At 46.1% G+C, this 21,050-nt stretch overlaps 1 protein-coding gene across 3 annotated transcripts; it reads right to left on the reverse strand.

The window, feature by feature from the left end:
• Positions 1-1,095: 1,095 nt before the first annotated feature.
• PLA1A (phospholipase A1 member A) lies at positions 1,096-20,597 on the reverse strand. 3 transcript variants are annotated; one of them, XM_083481870.1, is made up of 11 exons: positions 19,458-20,592; positions 18,153-18,354; positions 17,452-17,629; positions 15,762-15,870; positions 12,433-12,534; positions 11,827-11,916; positions 10,491-10,658; positions 7,605-7,694; positions 6,178-6,286; positions 2,963-3,127; positions 1,096-2,063 (listed from the first exon to the last, which is right to left on the reverse strand). In XM_083481870.1, exons 1-11 carry the CDS (start codon positions 19,477-19,479, stop codon positions 1,979-1,981), a joined length of 1,320 nt encoding a protein of 439 aa, XP_083337996.1. In that variant the 5' UTR covers positions 19,480-20,592; the 3' UTR covers positions 1,096-1,978. The 3 variants fall into 3 exon arrangements, with proteins under 3 accessions (XP_083337996.1, XP_083337995.1, XP_083337997.1); XM_083481869.1 differs by having other exon boundaries at positions 19,427-20,592; XM_083481871.1 differs by lacking the exons at positions 1,096-2,063; positions 2,963-3,127 and adding an exon at positions 3,687-4,268 and having other exon boundaries at positions 19,427-20,597.
• Between the last annotated feature and the right edge of the window lie 453 nt (positions 20,598-21,050).

A 21,050-nucleotide genomic window follows, 5' to 3' on the forward strand; every position in this document is an offset into this window, starting at 1 on the left:
AGTGTTCTCGAAGCTACAAACATGAGTCTGACCAAACTGCAGGAGGCAGTGGAAGACAGGAGGGCCTGGCGTGCTCTGGTCCAGGGGGTCACGAAGAGTGGGACACGACTAAACGACTAAACAACAACAACTTTTAAAGCCATCCACGATGGTAGCCATTATTGCATCTTGTGGGAGCAAATTTACTATGCACTGTGTAAATAAGGATTTTCTTTTGTCCAACATCCAGCTTCATTGGACGGGGCCAAGTCCTGATGTTATGAGAAAGAGAGAACCTCTCTCTATCGACTTTCCCCAAACCATGCGCAGGTGGCGCTGTGCTCTAAACCACCGAGCATCTTGGGCTTGCCAATCAGATGGTCGGCGGTTCGAATCCCCGCAACGGGGTGAGCTCCCGTTGCTTGGTCCCTGCTCCTGCCAACCTAGCAGTTCAAAAGCAGCCCAGTGCAAGTAGATAAATAGGTACCACTGCGGTGGGAAGGTAAACGGCATTTCTGTGCACTCTGGCTTCTGTCAGAGTGTCCCGTTGCACCAAAAGTGGTTTAGTCATGCTGGCCGCATGACCCGTAAAGCTGTCTGTGGACAAACGCCGGCTCCCTCGGCCTGAAAGCGAGATGAGCACCACATTCTCATAGTCGCCTTTGACTGGACTTAACTTTCCAGAGGTCCTTTACCTTTTACCTTACCATCATGTCCCGCTTTACATTTTCTCTAAATTAAAAAGGCCCCCAAATTGCAATCTTTCCTTGTGGGGGAGTTGCTCCAGCCCCTCAATCATTTTGGTTGCCCCTGTTTGAACCTTTTCCAGCTCTAAACCCTTTTTCAGGCAAGACAACCAGAACTAGACACAGCATTCCAGGTGTGATTGCATCATAGATTTTTATAATGGCATTATGATATTGGCAGTTTTATTTCAATGTCTGCGTCACAGAATTCACCTTGTTTCACAGCTACCACGCAGTGACACAACATTTTTGTTGACTTTCACTACCCAATACCTCTTTCCTTGCCAGTTCAGGCACCCTAAATGCCGTGCTTCTCCCCCGATGGTGTGCCATAGTACAGAACCTATAATATATAAACCACACAATCCTCTTCCTTTTGTTATGTTTTATTATTGACTCAGTAAATCACATAGTTGTATCCAGTGCTTTTTTTTCTGGGGGTACTCAAGGATACGCAGTACTGGCATATTTTTTCTAGAAGAAAAGCACTGGCTGAATCCTATATTTCTTTATTGGTAGTTGTGGCTTTTTCTTTTTTTAAGCATGCAATCCTTTTTCCTTCTTACCACTTTGAGCAATCTGATGTCATAATACATAGTTTACATGCTACTTGTTTTGACATGTTAGGAAAGCATAGCAGCTGCAGCAGAACCTACAAACAGAATATCAAAGGAGACTATCAGCATCAGTGAATACCTAAGCCAAAATCATGATATCAGACACTCCTCAGTGATGACTGCACTTGTTTTACAAATGGTTGAGTTTTAGCAGCTGTTATCGGAAACAATACGACCCCTACAGGTAACAGGTAAGACTCGTCACTAGAAATGGGCAAACTGTTCCTGGGTTGACTTGGGAATGGAAGTGTTCCCAGTCTCTCATAGTCTGCTGACTCCCAGCATGCTGCCAGCTAGTATATTGAGCTGATGTAGAAGAGGGAGGGAATAATAAAACCTTCCTCTTGCAGGGCGCATCAGGATAACAGCATTACGGAACATCAAGCAAAGCAACATGTAAAGAACACAACATTAATTATGTCTAATCTACGGACAAGAACGTGCTGTGAACAAATGCATCTCACATTTGCGCCAAAGAATTCCATTCCTAAACACGGAGAGAAGACGGGAAGTGAGAGCATTTCTGTATCTGCATCCACTTAGTTCCCCGACAACCGGGCTTCGATCACATTTTTTATTTCAGAATATATGCCTTCCCCCTTAGGACTCTTCTTGTTATCTCTTAGTTCAGTTGTGCTAATCACAGGCAACGGTCAGGTCGTGTAGAAGTGGGTTGTTTCGTGTCAGAGTCAGCAGCTGAGGGAGACAGAATATCTCCTTACTGTAAAAGAAAAAGACTGAAGTTAAAGGATGCTAACAAATCCAGTGATAGGGTTGGGAGGCTTTTTGGTAAAGGTATATTAAATCAGCCAGCATGGTGACTAGAAGATTAGACAACAGCTCTCATTGTACAACTTTTATTGGCCCTTTTGAGAATTGCAGTCCAACATCTGCAGCACATCAAGCTGGTTACACATCTGTCCTGCGCAAGTCCAGAGCCACAGGGCCTCAGGCCTCGGGCCGGCCCACCCATGAGGCAAGGGGAAGCGGACACCTCAGGATTGTTCAGGCTGTTTTGTCAGCCTGCCAGCCTTCATTTTCATTCCATTTCACTTTTAATTTGTATACCTCTTTTCTATATTACTAAAGGAAAGGCAATTTACAAGCTGAAGAAACAACAAAACAGACAGATCACGCACCTTATAATAATCTGATCCAATGCCAAAAAGTCATAATACAAACATAACTTTAAAATATACAACTTGTATCAAATAAAGCAATATTCAATTGGAATATAATAGTAAACAGTAGAATTATATGTCAGCCAATAATGAACAGTTTACAATAAAGAATTACTAAACTATAATCAATAAAAATAATGGAAGGTCACAATGCATAAAATACCACAAAACATCCAAAACCAGGTAAAAGGGTGGGACATGCAAGGCAGCTGGAGTGACAGGTCTAGGTTTTATATTACCAGTTTCTCCCACACAAGTGGGCATTGTTTGGCCTTTGAGAGCAACCCCTAATGAAAAGGGAAGAAATCCCTCACGTTAACCTCTTGATTATCTGCATGGATCCCAAACACCATAAAATAAAGACAAAAAGGCTTTCCGTTCCTCACTCAGTAAAGTTCCCTTGCCGGTTGAGTCCTTAGCAATCATGCATCTTGCTTACCTGGTGTCGACAGGCAGGGGAGCGGCACAGAAGTGGCCCAAAACAGGAGTCTCCTCTTTATTCCTCCTCCAGGTCTTGTGACGGTACTGCAGCATCACGCTCTTCATCTGGCACAGCGGGGCAGAGTGGGGCAGGAGGCCTTTGCCCACGGTCTGCTGCTTGGGTCTGCCAAACACAGCAAGGGGATGCGAGGAAGCAACAGGGACTTTTTGTGCATGCAGGATAAACTTTAAGGTGTTTACAGACAATCCTTTACATGCCCCATTCACATATTTTGGGAATGATAATAATAATAATTTATTATTTATACCCCGCCCATCTGGCTGGGTTTCCCCAGCCACTCTGGGCTGCTCCCAACAGAATATTAAAAACACAACAAAAGATCAAACTTTAAAAACTTCCCTAAACAGGGTTGCCTTCAGATGTCTTCTAAACATCAGGTGGCTGTTTATTTCTTTAAAATCTGATGGGAGGGCGTTCCACAGGGTGGGTGCCACCACTGAGAAGGCCCCCTGCCTGGTTCCCTGTAGCTTCACTTCTTGCACTGACTGAGGGAACCGCCAGAAGGCCCTCGGCGCTGGATCTCAGTGTCCACACAATATTACCAGCCTTCTGTAAACAGCTCATGTTTCCCCAGCTGTTGTTCCATGTTTCCCCCCTATTCCATTTACCCCGGGGGTGCCCAAACTTTTTTCAAAGAGGGCCAGATTTCATGAAGTGAACCCGCTGGTGGGCTGGATTAGGCCCCTAAAACGGGCTGTGGACATGCCTGCTTTACCCCCACCCCGAGCCCACTAGGAAATAGTAGCATAAACTCTACCAGCGTGTATGCCCTATATTTCTACTTTCCAGTCCTTTGATGGGTGTGTGGTCTTTTGCACGTGCAAGGAGATCCTGGGAGGTTCATCCCTGCGCCTCTTCACGTCCTTCCTGGGGGCACCTTCACCATTACATTTCCCTCAGAACCCATTTGTTGGTTTATTTCTTTGTATGTATTTGCGTGTCCCTTCCTCTTTCTTTGACTGTTTAGAGTTTCCTAAACTTTACAAAAGGGAAGAGTAAAAATAAATAAAAAGGGAGGTGGGGGAGTAGCAAGGTTTCCTCCCGGGTGCAAAAAGAGGGTGAAATTGCCCAAGATTATGTTTGGGAAGTCCCATCACCTTCCCTTTTGGTAAAATGAGAGAAGTTGCTCCACAGTCTTTTTGCTCTGTCAGGTTTAGCATAGTAAAGAAGCCTGCAAGGCTGGCAGCTGAAGAGCTCTTCTCTCTCGTGGCAGAAAGAACAAAGGAGTCAGATGACAAGCTTCCTGCAGGAAAGAGGGATGTTGCTTGCCTTCCCTCAACAATCTTTATATATATATATATATTACACACATTAACAACAACTACAGCAACAATTTACAGTCCCATGTTTACAGCTCTAAGCAAGAGAGGCCAATTATCCAAGGGGTGGAATGAAAGAATGGTGGCCCCAATAATCAAGAACGACAACAAGACTGAACCAGCAAAATGTAAACTAATCTCCCTATTCTCAGCAATGAGCAAACACTGAAATGTTCTGATAGGGCACTGCAAAACTATTCTACAGTATGCCCACCTCTAGGGGTGGAGAACTAGGTGGTTTGTTGGGACGCGGGGGGCGCTGTGGTCTAAAGCACTGAGCCTCTTGGGCTTGCCAATCGGAAGGCCACCGGTTCAAATCCCCGCAACGGAGTGAGCTCCTGTTTACTCTGCTCCAGCTCCTGCCAACCTAGTGATTCGAAAAATAGGTACCATTGTGGCGGGAAGGTAAATGGCGTTTCTATGCACTCTGGTTTCTCTCACGGTGTTCTGTTATGCCAGAAGTGGTTTAGTCATGCTGGCCACATGACTCGGAAAGCTGTCCGTGGACAAACGCAACCCCATTGTCACCTTTGACTGGACTTAACCATCCAGGGGTCCTTTGCTTTCACCTTTTTTAACCTGTTGGTGCCCCCTACTGTTCAATTTGTACTTAAGCAATATTGCAACCCCCCCCCTATCCAGTGCTGCTCATAAGGTGTCCTGGGGACGGGGCAGTTTCTCTCCTGCTGCATGCCAAGGGGAGAGTTTTTCTTTATTTCAAAGAAAATGCAATCTCCTGGCTCACACAGGAGTGCCTGGCCCTGACTGTCATGGCAGATAGTTAAATCTTTATTGTCAAAGCTGACACAGTTGTTTCTACAGCTCCGAATACCCACACACACCAGTCTAGTGTCTAGACAGCTATTTCCCGGTCCACACCCTTCGGAGTAGTTGCAGCAACAGGGGACCACTCCCTTCTATCAGTTTATGTACCATCCCCTGATGGGCTGCACACCCACAGCCAGAGACTACACCTGCGTGGAAGCCTTCAAAGGCTTCCATGAACTAGGTCACCTTGGATTCATCCCACCTTGAAATTTTGGCTCTGCAGGGGGCCATAGTTCTGCAACAACATGGTTCTGCAAGCGGATGTGGATGCCATGGGCTGTTTCAGGGATGTGCATGCCAGGGTTTTGAGAAAGAACCACCATCTTCAGACTGGGCCATCCCTTTTGCTGAAAAGCTGGAGGCTGACACCCACTTCTCTGGCTCTGTGGTGCTCAATGTCCCCATGTGGCCCCTCATCCTTGCCAATCAGGCATTCTCCTGGCAGGATGCTACTAGCTTGCCAGTAACACTTTCAAGTACGATAGTTGCAGGACCCTGGGAAGGAATCGCATGAGCTGCTGCTTGCTTTCACCTGCCAAACTAATGAATAATAAAGACGTGTCTTTGGTCAACAACTGTGTGTTCCTTGGCGGAGTTTGGTGGAAATATGGGAGGAGTGGGCTGATAAGGGAAGTGGTTCATAATACAATAATGTGCTTCTAGGTGAATGATCTCAGTGAGTGGATCTTCCCCAGGAAATTGATGAAGTTCAAAGTAATAATCCTCTGTCATTTCGGGGAAGGGGAAGGGGAAAGTGTCTATTCTTGGGTGGAAGTTTGTGCTGCTGTTATATTCCACAAATGTGACTGTTGCAGAGAGTCTTGTGAAAATACTTAGGCTGCAATCCTGTACACACTCACCTTGGAGTAAGTCACATTGGACTTAATGGGCCTTACTTCTGAACAACCATGCATAGGATTGCACGGTCAGCTAAGCAAATCTTGAAAGGAAAGGGGGACAGAGAGAATCGTGAGAAGCACCTCAAAATTGTCCGTTGTTACTCACATGATGATGCTGGTGCTGAATGAGGAGTTGCTGCTGAGAAAGGCGATCTCAAGGTTGGTGTCTGACGTCCTCCTTGTCTGCAGGCGAAATTCTACCAGGCTATGATACACTAGGCAACAGAGATCACATTTGGGGCAAAAAGCACTGAATATCTTTAGACTCCGGCTTTAACAGAAGATGGCTGCTATATCTTTTGCAAAGCCATCCATAATTTACCCCTCTTCAAACCATTTAACTGCTCCTTTGTTAAAGGTTAGAGTTAGGGTTAGGAACTGACATAATCCACAGCTCTGGATGCAATTCACAGATTTTTCAGAGCTGGTTCCTCAGCATCAGAGACCTTAACACTACAGACTGAACTGTTCTATCTCTGACCATGAATGCTTTTTACTGGAGCCAATTCACACATTCAATTCCAGCCATCGAGTGTAGAGAAATCAATTCATGCAGCCAGCATTAGTGAAGCAGTAGCCCCCACGAGCCCCTTTCAGATCTTTAAATTGTACGTGCTACATATGCAGGGGGGAGCAGGATCATAGCAGCTGTTCCCACTCCTGCCCTACACATTTATCTGAAGATCTGCATGGACCAGGGGTTGCCAGCATGGAATCAGCATGACTGAATGTACCTCTTACGGGGCCTGCGAATGGTCTCAGTAAATATACCCTCCAAATCCATAATGCATTAGGCTGTTTGCTCCTCCTGCTAAATTCCTGTTTGCATTGGCTCAGCCTCTCCTACGGTGAACATGCCCCCTTCAACCTTCCCACAGTTCATTGGATTCTAGGACAGGACACCTGTTTTAATTTCCATTCTGAACAGAAAAGAGGTGCAAATAGCATCTATCGGTAAGTATGGCAATGGCTGGCATAGGTTTTTTCCCTTTGGGGACCAATGGGAAGGGGATGCCCCCATGTTTTGTGGCCCCATCTATTTTTCTTTTCTTTTCTTTTAAGATGTGGAAGACATTTTCTTTTACGCTGCACCCTGTCTCCTGCCATTTTGTGTTCGGCCATGGTGCTGTGGCAGCCATTTTGTCCAACTAACACCCAATGCGCTTTCCTCAAAATTCCAAACGTGCTCGCTCTGGCCCCCCAAAGATTGGTAGTAGCTCATGGCATTGTGCTCCACCCATGCCCTACAAGTTTATTTGATAGTCTGCACAAAGCCTAGATAGGTGCTCTGGGTGTCTAGAAGTCTCCCATGTGACTGTGAAAAAACACAGTTCCCAATCCTATGGAGAGAGATGCGCATGGGCAGGCTCCAGGCAGGCCTTCAAACAAATGTGCACAAGTCAGATGTGTGAGAAGAGTGCATGAGAGCCCATTCCCTACACTACATTTGTAAGGGGCTCTCTGTGGGATTTTGATATTCTCTGCTGTTGCCTTGAAATATCAAGAAAATCTCAGCCCTCTGGACGCACTCACCACAGTATGGTGCTGATGCAGCTGTGGTCAAGTAAACCTTTACCTCTGTCGAGAGTTTCCCCACGTGGACTCCTCCATTGTCTAGCAGTCCTAAAACAAGAATAAATGAAGTTTCTAGTCCTTATGTCAGTGAAGTATGTGAGAGGAAGGCTGAATAAGATACCCAGCAGTCAAGGGGGAGATTTTCAGTCCTCAGCATAGCATAGCTAGCAGATGTAGAATATATGTGAAATGAGAAAATACATCTCTCTTGTTTTGCTTATTGTGCATGGGTATACAAACTGTCAAACGCATCTCTTAGAAGAACTTGGGTTTAGGGTATTTGGTTTGAGAGAAAGAAACAGAGCCTTTGCAGACATGTACGCTGTATCTCTGTATGCATCACGATGGGCGGGGTATAAACAAATAAATAAATCATCATCACCATCACCACTGAAGATATTTCTGTCACTTTGTGTTAAGCATAAGCAAGATCAGAATCTAGATCGCAAAACAAGACCATCTCTAGGCTCGTTTCTCATACATCCCGTCTTTGGTGATTTTATTTTCCATTGTATGAGCAAAGAGAGGGAATGAGAACAAAGCAGTTTTGTTACTAAGAGACTGTTATGGCCACATTTGCAGCTCAGGGCAGCACACATGAATTTCCTCTCATTTTGTCCTCACAACAACCCTCTGAAGTAAGGAGACGGACCAAACGGTGACCTCTGAGCTTCGTGGATACGCTGGGAATTGTGGCCGGGTCTCCTCAGCATAGCACAAGACTGGCTCACGGAGGAAGTATATGTAGAAGCTTCATAATTTTGAAGGTAAAAATACCAATTGGGATCAGGGGAGGTGTTTTGCTACTCCTCTTCTTTGGTGTTAGCTGTCACCACAAGTAAGAGACTGTTTGCTTGAGCTGACACCCGGCACCTTGCCAAGGGCTGCCTCCTGGTCCAAACCAGGAAAGCTCTGTGATTAGTGAAGCAAAAACCAGCACAGAGCCAAAAGCCCGGCTGCTTCTTTGAAGATGAGGAAGTGGTAAACTCTTTCCTTCGAACTACTGTTCCGCAATGTGAAGCAACCAATCTCTCTCACACAGAGAGACCTGCTGGTAGCTCTGCGAAGAAAAACAAAGACACCCCAAGAACAGTATATCTGAAGGAGCGTCTCCACCCCCATCGTTCAGCCCGGACACTGAGGTCCAGCACCGAGGGCCTTCTGGTGGTTCCCTCATTGAGAGAAGCCAAGTTACAGGGAACCAGGCAGAGGGCCTTCTCGGTGGTGGCGCCTGCCCTGTGGAACGCCCTCCCACCAGATGTCAAAGAGAACAACTACCAGACTTTTAGAAGACATCTGAAGGCAGCCCTGTTTAGGGAAGCTTTTAATGTTTGATGTATTACAGTATTTTAACTTTTTTGGAAGCCGCCCAGAGTGGCTGGGGAAGCCCAGCCAGATGGGCGGGGTAAAAATAATTAAATAAATAAATAAATAAATAATTAAATAAATAAATAAAATTATTATTATTATTATTATTACTAGAACAGCACCTGTACCTGCGTGTCCCCCTCTCCTTACAGACCTAAGAGCAGCTGGGGTGGGGGCTGGGAGGTCTGGTTCTTTCCAAGCCTTTAACCAGAGAAGGGACCAGGTCTTTCCCATTCCAGCACCTGCCCAGCCTTAGTCGGAAGGGATGTAGTAGGAAATGGTAGGAAATAACCCATCCCTGTGATATCTCTGTGGCGACCAGAGTGTGGGAAAGCCAAGGGGTAGTAAAAACCAGAGAAACTCTCGCTTGAGCTCAGTATAGAGTACAATGCAAGACAAGTGGCTTTTTACTTGAGGGTGTATCAGGAAGACAAAGACAGTTGTAGCTCGGAAGTCGAACGGAATCCGTTCCAGAAGTCCATTCGATTTCCAAAACCCAAAGTGCGGCTTCTGATTGGCTGCAGGAAGCTCCTGCAACCAATCGGAAGCCGAAGAGCCCCATCAGACGTTTGGCTTCCAAAAGAACGTTCGAAAACCGGAACACTCACTTCCAGTTTCCAATCATTCGGGAGCAGGACCTCCCAAGGCGTTTGGGAGCCGAGGTACGACTGTACTTCATTATCAGTCTCTTTTATACATGAATGCCTACGGTACAGATAAAGGCACACAAATTGGATCTCCAGACCGCTAAATGTGGATCCCAAACTGGACTACAGTTCTAGATCTGATTATCGGTCACCTCAAATGATGCCATGTGTGCAGGCAGGCAGTTCATGGGTACCAAACACACTCAATTTGGTTAACCTGTGTCGCAGCTCAGGAGGGGGAGATCACCTGCCTGGGTTACCTGTCTCATGTTTCTCCTCCTGCTGCCGCCTGAGAGAATGGCCACCAAGGGGGGGGGGGCAAGGGCTTTTCTCACTCTGCGTGGCGTCAAATAAGCCCGCTTCATAACCCATGCTTTGAGACTGGCTTGTTTAGCAACTAACCATTTAAACCAGAATTTCTGACTTGCACGCATTGCGGAGAATATTTAACTCTGAAAGGATTCTCAGCAGACCTCTTTCTCCTGGCCACACAGGGGGCAGGAGGGTGTGAGCTGGTGCTGCTTTGCTGAGGCTGATTCATACAGTGTCAAGCCACAGTTTGAAGGCAAAGCAACTTACGAAACCATCGATTCGGGCTATTTAATCTTGCATCCTGCCATTCAGAGTTTATGTCTATTTCCTACCTGTGTAGAAATTACAACATGATTGTTAAGGACAGCAAGACTTCAGCTCCACTCCTGACAGACAAGACTGGATCCCTGACACCTCTCCTACACTCAAAATTTCCAGCCAAATTCTGGATTTCTAGATCCCTCTGCATGCCTGATGCTGCTTCTAATTCATCCAAGAGGCAAGCTGAGCAGCATACCTATTCTTGGACAGGAGAGGGGGAAAGGGTCCAAGCAGTCCAAGCAGTGGCCAGTTAGGAAATCCTTGTAACTCGAGCAAGGGAAAGCCATCATGGGGCAGGGGTCAGTCAAGGCGCTGATGTAGAAATGCACCGATCTCATATGGTCGCAGATCAGGTAGTTATAGCCTGAAGAAGAGGAAAACAGCACATAAAATGAGGCAAGCACTCCTGATTATCAACTCAGCGGGTGGAATAGCATTTCTCACCTTTGGCAAAGACTGTGCATCCAGAAGCACTGGGTTGCCATACGTCTGGGAAAACCCCGACATGTCCTCTTTTCGGAGGCCAACACGCCCATCAGGGTGGATTTTTACATTTTAAAGGAAATGTCTGGGGTTTTTTCAGATTTTGGGGGGCTTGGAATCCACCCAGAGTAGAATTGTTGTTGTTGTTACAACAGAAAGTGTCAAAAATATTTATAGGAATCTGATCTGAGCTCTGGCCCAATGGTTGCCAGTGGCCTGAATTAATTAACTTTACAATGAATGATTTTAGAGTGTTGTTTATGTTATACTTTTATACTGTTTTATTGTTGTTAGCCGCCCTGAGCCCGGCTTCGGCTGGGGAGGGCGGGATATAAATAAAAATTTTATTATTATTATTATTATTATTATTATTATTATTATTATTATTATTATTATTATCTCAATGTAAATATCACCATAAATACATGGAGCACCATATGGGGTAAAATATATTTTAAGGCTATATCAGCCCATATTATTTTACCACTTAGTTATGTTTCTCTAAATGAATATCAGAGAAAATTCAATGAAACTAGTGCACATATAACACACCAGTTAAGCTATGAAACTCAATCCCACGTGTCATGGAGAGTCTCTACAACAATTCACTTTAACGACCTTTGGCTTTTTAGAGATTTAAGATGTATGGGTGTTTCTCTTTCTGCTTAGTTTCAATGTATCGATGTGGGGTTTATTATATATTTGTATGCCCTGCGCAACAAGAGAAAGTGACCGACAAATTTAATAAAAATGAAATAATAAATTAAGGAACTTGCTACCATGGGTTGCATTCATTGCTAAGTGAATGTGGACATCAGTGCAAATATTCCTGCCCTTGTGGATCCTGCTGCCTGAGGCAGCCGCCTCACCTCGCCTTGTGGGTGGGCCGGCCCAGCTGGCAAAACCTGCTACTACTTTGACAGCACTCACTGGACTTGAATAGAGGGACCTCCTGACACAGCCTACCTCCATTTCACTGAAAACTTGCAATGATAAATGGTTAGGAGTGATGGATGGCAGTGAAAAGCAGCTTCTATTAGTAAACTTACCAGATGATATAAAACGGGGACATCCAGGCTGATCTCTGCCGCCATTCACATAGTAATCAATGTGGCCAACAGGTATCCGGATACCAAAATCTGAAAGAAGACCTGAGTTAGGATTCCACTTCTATCTCGCATTCAAAATATTCCACCTGGATATTCAGGGCAAAGTCCCAGTTAGAAGGGTTGACCACAAATGGAAAATCCATTAACCTAATTCACAAAACCTTTGTGTGTGTGTGTGTGTGTGTGTGTGTGTGTGTGTGTGTGCGCGCGGAACACTCACTTCCAGGTTTACGGCATTCGGGAGCCAAAACATTAAACTGGCAATGCGTTTGGGAGCCAAGGTACGACTGTACGGATGGCAGTCAAAAAAGTGAGCAGACAAATTATCTTCTATCTTCTCCTGGCCAGGAATATAGAGTGGTAGGGACAACATTCACAAAGCGCCCCCCTTGATTAGAGAGCCTGGACCTTCCTGCACCACTGCAGGAAGCAGGGTGTTTGGTTGGTCTCTTCATAAAACTCGGCTCCAGCTCCCCACCTTGCAGACGGAGGGGCAAAGAAAGGGCTTGGGAAGCCTCATGGGATTGGCCAATGCAAGTAACGTACTGTCTGCATCCGTGTGAATGGCTTCCACAAAGACAGCATCTCCCGGATCTAGGCGCTCTTCGCGACTGGCCTTGGTATACTTGGGCCCTGCAGGATCCAGACCTGGAAGATGGAGGAAAAACAGAGTGCTATTATGGTCTGGGAAGTCTGTGGCTAGGGCTGGATTCTAGACACATCAAAGAGGCGATTCAGTTCAACATGTGGTAAACTCATACAGGGAAATCTGGTAGGGAACGATGGGACTCCACAGCGCCAACTAGTGTCACAGTGTTATATTGCACATACAACGCATATAAAACACTTTTTCTTTACCAATCTAGTCCTTGATCTCTCAACCAATCTGGTCCTTGATCTCTCAACTATAGTGGTACCTCGGGTTAAGAACTTTATTTGTTCTGGAGGTCCGTTCTTAACCTGAAACTGTTCTTAACCTGAAGCACCACTTTAGCTAATGGGGCCTCCTGCTGCCGCCGAGCTGCCAGAGGACGATTTCTGTTCTCATCCTGAAGCAAAGTTCTTAATCCAAGGTACTATTTCTGGGTTACTGGAGTCTGTAACCTGAAGCATCTGTAACCTGAAGCGTCTGTAACCCAAGGTACCACTGTATTGTTCTTTTGCTTGGGCTGTAGCCCTGGTAGATGAGACAATCTGGCTCCAGGAACAGCTTAGCCTCAAACCAAATTGCAGCAAAAGCATTTCTTACACCAAAATGCTGAGGAACATCAAGGGACTATTTTTTTAAATAAAAAATCGGATTCATAGCACCACCGAAGGCAAAGAAGACTGTGATAGCCACTGCCAGATCGACAAAATTTTGCTGAAGTTGGCAATAATTTGCACAACTGCCTGCTCTTCCAGCCCTGATCTCTGCACCTCCTCCCGACCTCCCTTCCAGATACGCCTGCCCACTCCCTGCCCTGCTTTCAGCCAGTCAATATGTCTAGCTCCACCATATGGGGGTGGGGGTACAGATTGTGATGACTCAGTGATGGGGGGCGGGGGAGAGATTCTGCAAACTCTCAGAGGTCTTTGCTACAAAGCCCCCCACCTTTGGAAACTTTCTGGCTGAAATATACTCGGAGTCGAGAGTGGGTTTCATGCTCTTTATTCAGCTCATAGTGGTGAGAAGGAATGAAAGTTCCCCCAAAGTATCTGCTTTATATACATTATTTACACAATGGGCCCCACGTGATTGGCTAATTCCGGAATTCTCCTGTAGGCCAATCAGGTTGTGGATTCACTTCCACCTGGGGCTGGATTGGGTGGCTCCTGCAGACCAATCATACTGTTGCATTGTTCTAGGACCAATCAGAGTGCTGCATTTTGGATCCTATTGTTCTTGGACCAATCAGACTGCTGCATTTGGATCCTATTCAACTTAGTACACAACACTGGCCCTGTTTGCTCCCGCCCCTCGTCGCTGGAGTAGCCTGGAGGCCCTCAGTAGCTTCCCACCCCATGCAAGGGGCCTCGCTCTAGGCTCAGGGGTGATCACTAGATGAGAGCAGAGGGCAGCCCCGGAGCTCTGAGGGTTCAGTGGTCGGGTCAGAAGAGCCAAAAGATGCCCCCATGTTGGCCTAACCTGAATAATAGGCTGCGAGAGGAACAGGCGCAATGGCGCCCCCCAGCCCAACCCCCTTTTTTGTTTGCCTCCCGCTGGGCCACCTTCCAGGAGCCACCACATAATTTTGCTGCCCTCCTAAAATGCCCCCTGAGGAGTGTGCCCCCTTTTACGTCCCCCTCCAGACGTGGCCCTGGCGAGAGAAATTATAAATATAGCGACTAGAGAGCCCTGGGTGAAGTATGCCCCGAGTCAGATTTCCGCTAGCACTCTGGGTTCAACAACTTTGGCGTTCAAAGGAGGAAAAGGTTTTGATGTTGTGCAAAGTGTGAAATTGCAGTTCCTTCCTCTGCAGGAAGATATACTGCAAGAAAGACAAAAACAGACCAGAAAATGTCTCAGGAGAGGTGCACTGACGCTCCTTCCAAATATGTAAAGGTTTGGAGTGGGTGCAAATCTCTCATTGCCTCATCTCGCCCCTCAGAACACGCCTTTGGGGGGACTTAAACGGGCATACATATTGCGGCTTTAATTTCTATGGACTGAGCCCCAGCTCAGCAGGTCTCTAGCTCAGCCAAAGTGCCCTTGCAGCAGTTTAGCCCAGGATCCAGACTCTCTTATGGATCCTGGATTTTTTGGCTTGTGCTATAATCCTCAACATTTTGTAGTGGCTATTAAACATCTGTGGGCATCCTACATCTTTCTCACCATCAACTTTTTTTCTTAATACATTGTGCCAAATAGTTTAGCTATTCCAATTAATTCTATAAATATTGAACTAAAGAGGCATCAATATCCTTTCCAGCCCTTGATTTCCAGCGTCGAGGGCCTTCTGGCGGTTCCCTCATTGCGAGAAGTGAGGCTACAGGGAACCAGGCAGAGGGCCTTCTTGGTAGTGGCGCCCGCCCTGTGGAACGCCCTCCCATCAGATGTCAAAGAGATAAATAATTACCTGACATTCAGAAGACATCTTAAGGTTCAGGGAAGTTTTTAATATGTAACACTGTACTGTTTTTAACACTGATTGGGAGCCGCCCAGAGTGGCTGGGGAAACTCAGCCAGATGGGCGGGGTATAAATAATAAATTATTATTATTATTATTATTATTATTATTATTATTATTAATAATTTTGTGAATGTGTGTGTGTAATTTTTATTAATTTTTCTGTTTTACAATTTAAAATACTCGTTTTACACCCTTAAGATATCAATTACTTTCCTTCTTCTCTTTCCATGGTTCATTTTACATATCATAAATCCCTGCATATTTTACAAAAACAATACCATTCAGTATTCCATTATTACACCCATCAAAACTGTTGAATTTATCTTAATTCTGCCAGCGTTTTCAGCTGTATACAGTTATTTCCCATATATTCAATATATTTCCCATATATTCAATAAACGGTTTCCAATCTTCTTTCAACACGCTCTTCTTGTTCTCTTATTCTATATGTTAAGTCTGTGAGTTGTGCATAATCTGTCAACTTAAGTTGTCATTCTTCTTTAGTTGGGACCTCACTCATTTTCTGTTTTTGGGCTAACCAAACATGGGCTACAGTGGGAAGAAACATAAATAATCTCAAAAAAGGTTTAAGAGGTTATCCAGCCCCTGATTTTTGATTGTGGATATGTCAAACTATTCAAACCAGTAGGATTGCTAGAAATCACCTCGATAGGTGTAATGGCAAAGTAGCCAAGAATCCTTCATTTCAGATTTTCTTTTTCATGGGCTAATATAGATGTTTTCCCTTTTTATTCTCCTTACCAGTAATCCTTCCCAGTCGGCCTTCAAAGAAATGGCCTACCAAACCCCCGGCATGGGCTCCAAGGCTCACCCCAATAAGGTGGATGGATTTCTCAGGCACTCCCAAGTCCTGAAAAGTTAGGATGAACAGGATTAATTGACGCCATTTCATCATATTTCTTCCCTAAAGCCCTCCAGAGGTTCCAGTAGATCTCATCACAGCTGCCTTTCCCTTTGTCTTGCAAGCCTTTTGGTTGGATGGTCACTAGCAGCAGCTCCCCACATGTACAGCACATAGGAAAGCATCAGAACAGGGGCTGGTTAGAAAGCAAATCTATCAGTGGCATAGCATGCGTTGCTAGCACCCCGGGCAAGGCAAGGATTGCTCCCCCTAACCTCCTGGCAGGTGTTGTGCAGGAGGCAATAAGGGAACTTCTGTGGTGGCCACTCCTCATGGAGACCGCTTGCCAGTTGCTGCGTTCACCCGCTCAGCAAGCTCCTGCTGGGAGCATCAGCTGGTGGTCTGGGGCAGGCTTGGTGGCGTCCCAGCTGCACCAGAGCCGCAGCTTCAGCAGGCCTAGGAGGAGGGGGGTGGAGAGCCGGCCGAGGCACCAAGCACAGCCTTCCCTGGCCATCTCTCCTTGCCGCACAGCACGAGGACAGGTGCCAGCCGATCCCAGCTGAGTGGGCAGCTCTCCTCTCCATGCTCCCGCCACGGGGTGCATGCTTTTCTGGCCAGCAGTTCTGCCCGGGCAGGCGTCCCTTCACTGGCCATGAGGAGAAGGAGGCACCGTTGCAGCCCTCAAGATCCAGGCCGCGTGTGACTTGCCTCCCGGCGGCTCTGGAAGGCAGCAGCCACACCAGGGAGCCTGTCGTGGGGGCGCTGGGTTGTGCCCTGTCATAATTCTGTCCCCGGGGCCACGGCCCCCCTTGCCCTACCATGCTATGCCACTGGAGGCTATAGAACGAAAAGTTGAAGAGGAAGGAAGGAAGAGAGGAAATGGACACACTGAGAGAGAGGGAAAGGAGAAGTCCCCTAAGGCTTCTGTTGAGCTTTCTATCCCGTCTGCTTCACACACACACACACACACACACACACACACACACAGTCCTCCCCTTTCCTTCCTATCAAGTCTCCAGCTGAACCCAGAAGTCTCTCCTCCCTCCTCTGTGGGAAAAGGATCAGTTTTGGGCTTTAAAGAAAGTTAGAAAGAGAGAATAAAAGGGTCGATATTTTTAAAAGTCATAACAATTAACCAGGAACAGAGAGGAAGGGGATGAGTGGGGAAGCTGTTACAGGAGGAAGAAATGAATATGAAAGGAGTATGGAGCAGAGATGGAAACTGGCAGTTTGCAGGTGGAAATAGGACACAAATTTAGTATTATAGGAGAATAAATGACAGGAGATGAGTAAAATGTTTGTGGGGTTTTTTGAGAAGCATGGAGGGGGAGGGAAAATATAAAATAAGATCTTTTCAGAACTTAGAGCCTCTGGATCTGCAGATTCTTTCTATAATGGGGAGTCTGGACAATGTCTTTACCCAGCTTGGGGAATGCTGAAGAGTGGAACACCCTTTCAGGGAGGGTTTAGATATATAGAGAAAATTATGTCTGTATTTGCCAGTTGATTATGCTCCTCTCCACCACCATTTTGTAGCTGGTTAGCCCATTTCCGTGAAACACCCAAACTCAGAAATCCATTTCCACCTACCAGCAACTTGCGAATAAAACTGGCTATTTCTAGTGCCAACTTCATCACATTTTCCACTGCGGCGTAATAGGCTGCTGTGCTGCCATGGACCCAGTCGACAGCAATCACGTTGGCTTGGGCTGCCTGCAGCAAGGCCTTGATCAGCCCATCTATCCAGGAGGGCTTTGTACCCAGGACCCTGAGAAGACAGAAGCAAGGGAAGAAGGCAGGAGCTCATGCAATGCTGACTTTTGCACTTGGGGGGCTGGAGCACTGCACCCCCCAAATTTGGAGAAGCATGAATTCCAGCAGATAACTGTGTTTCGTTTTGCATATTGTTTGAGGAAGTACAAATTAGGGAGTTTCACATGCTATTAGAGTGTGAACCGAACCAAACTCTTCCGGCATCCCTAGTTGCTGCACATTCTTCTTGAACATGCAGCCAGCAGAATACAAAGGGTGAGCACATTGGCCAGAAGGTAGCTCCATGCTTGTAACATGCAAGGGGTTCATCTGAAAACCCCGACTGCTAGGTTTTCGATGGCTGGTCTTGTGTTTTTCCTTAGTAATGATTCTTCCCCACCACAATCTATTTTTCTTACATTCATCTTCACCTTGGGCCATCGAAAGTCCCCACACAAATGGAAAAGCTGTAAACAAGGAAAATGGCTGCCACTTAATTTAACTTTAGCTTGACCATCCGTTTTTTTGTATGTTTGTACCTGAAACCGTGGATTATTACTTTGGTTCCCAAGGTGGCATTGAAACTGGAGTTCTGCAGGTCCTCCCGTGTGGAGAGCAGCTGTCCACAGCTGGGGTTGGAAGAGGAGAACAGGAGAAACTGAACTTTGAGACTGCTGCCGCGCAATAAGCTTGCAGACTGGAAATCGGTGCATGCTTGGCTTCTTGTAATATTTTCAGACCCTGAAATGAGATGTAAGCAAAGTACGCACAGCCGGCTGTTACGTAATAAAAGCACCAAATAAAACTTGCGTGGTCTTATTAAATGCTGCTTCAAACACCAAGGATCCGTTTCCAGTTTGCATAGCTTCTCTGAAGCTTCCCACATCCCATCTCTTTAACTATGCACAAGAACAGTTGTTGAAAGTCTTAGAGACAACTCTGGAGAAATCGTTTTTGTCTGGACTCTTCCGGGAACAGTGAAGATTTCAGCCTGGATTCTGATCTTATTTGGCCAACACTGGGGTGGCGGGAGGACTCTTATAGAAAATTTATGCTGTGAAACCTTCAGACTTATGCCCCCCTTGCCCCTCCAATGCTACTCTCTCCTCAAGGATACAATAATACGTCAGGGGATCAAACAGGCCCCCCCACCCCAAAATCACCACCTCAACATTCCATGGCTCAGCTTCCCTCCGCACAGGTACAAAAAGCTACTGCATGCAAGACCCTGGTGGGCTGTTTTGAATAAATCTTATTTTTAATCAATCTTATTTTTTTGCTTTCAAACTGAGAGGTGCAAGGGCCACCCAGGTTTGGTTTTAGATGATGATGGTGTTCTACTGTTAGTATAACAGAATCTGACAAAAGAAAGAATATTAATCTTCATTTTCTCTGTATTTTTACCTTTCCCCCACCCATTTCTTCTAAAGTAAATAATCCATCTCCTTTTCAAACTCTGTTTGCCCAACTGCACAAAGCTTAGTTCCCAGCGCACATATTTTCCCATTGCAGAAAATGTTTCTGGCCAGGCAGCAGAACAAATCCTGCGGGGCCCAGGTTGCCTCCCTTTGCTTTCTTGCAGCCCATCTCCTTTAACCTGCGCTACTTGGGCCTGCAAAAAAAGAGCAGCACTGAGCAGATGGCTGAGAGCTCAGCTTGAGAGATCACCAGCTGTGCACCTTTATCTCAACCCACCTGCACGTTCTGCATGCGTTAGTTTGCATTACTGTTTGCTGATCAAATGCACCGTGGTCAGAGGCATCCTGGCTCTCTCCACTTCTGCCATTCAAACTCCTGCCAGTATCTTCCTTACCTGCACCAAGAAAGATGAAAAGCAGTCGTACCATGATCGTTAAGACAGGACATCTCCTTGGGTCAGTAACCATCTTCCCTGTTGGGTCCTTCCTGGTTGTAGTAGATGAACGGGTGTGTGAACTGAAGCCTGGCAGATCAGTTTGGGGTCTTGGTTAATGGTCAACAGGCACTGCGGCTTGGGACACCAGCAGCTCCTTTCCCCTTTGCAACCATCAGTTGAATCCAGGCACCAGCTCAGGAGGAGGAGTTCCCAGGGCTGTTTTCTATGCATTTCAATGACCCCTCTGTTCAGACCGCTGGACAAACACTGGTGAATCAAAGCCACACAACCATCTGGCAGAGAGTCAAAGCACTGTTTACTAACTCCGTTTCAAAAGATAGGGATGGAATGAAGCGGTTGATTGGCGGCCTCAGATCAATGGCAAGAGGCTGCGCAGAAGAAGACGCTGCAAACAAGACAGGAGAAAGTCTATCTCCAGGGGCACTTTGTGCCCAATGAATTAGTTTCTCAAGCTGCTGCTGTGTCTTACGTGTGAAAGTAACAAATGCCCAACTGAGGCAAAGGATTGATTGCCCTGAAGGTACACCACCAGAATTTGCTAGGATTGTGTTGGGCAATTAGGATTGCCTGGAATGTGTGAAGGACTGCACCTGAGGAAATATTAATTTTTTGAACCTTGGATAGCTCTCTTGTCTGTCCCCTTGTGTCTTCCTGTGTTATTTATTGGTGGATGGGGATAAATAAAACTAGGTATCATAGGAGCCAACTCCTAGGGTCCATGGGGGCTTTGGCTCCCTCAATGAAATATTTGAGGGGGCCGCCCCCCCCAAGAACTTGTGCATTCCCATTCAAATGGTGTGTGTGTGTACTGTGCCATGTGATTGATTATGTGGAGACCCCCACAATAATTTATTCAAGTTGGCACCCCTGCTAGGTAGAAGGAGTTTTTGTTTGCCGTAGCAGCTCAAAATGTCATTGCACAACAAGGGGTTCTGTGGATCGGGGACCACCTTGTGTCAAGATGCGCTTCTATACTGTTTGCATTGTTAGTGCTTTTGTGATGACCAATGCTTTCTAACAAACAAACGTGGCTAGCTGCTGACTCCCTGCACTGCTCTGCTCTTTCTCATTCTCTCCATGCCATCCTTCCTTTCACTTCATTTCAAGCCGTTTTCAGGTGCGCTGGTCTCAGAGCAGGCTGGCAGGGGAAGGGGGAAAACCCAAGAAGCATCCATAACTGGAGAAAGAGTGAAGCAGCCCTGCTGCCAGGGGGCACAGGTCCTTCCAGCTCTACCGTTCTATGAGTCTATGCCCAGCATGAACATCCTTAACAACTGCCCCCTGCCAACAGCAGGGGGCTGTTTGGAGGGACGCCATGAGCATACTGGCGCATCCCTGCCAAGAGGAATCCTGGACTTGCCAGAATTTCCCTGTGGTGTATTAGAGCATGTCATAGTAATAATAATAATAATAATAATAATAATAATAATAATAATAATTTTTATTTATACCCCGCCCTCCCCAGCCAAGGCCAGGCTCAGAGCGGCTTACAAGCAATAATAAAAACAAATGGAATGATTACAACTTAAAAACAACATTAAAATACAACATTAAAATAAAA

This window comes from Podarcis liolepis (assembly GCF_965112155.1).
Source record: "Podarcis liolepis genome assembly, chromosome: 17".
NCBI lineage: Eukaryota > Metazoa > Chordata > Lepidosauria > Squamata > Lacertidae > Podarcis > Podarcis liolepis.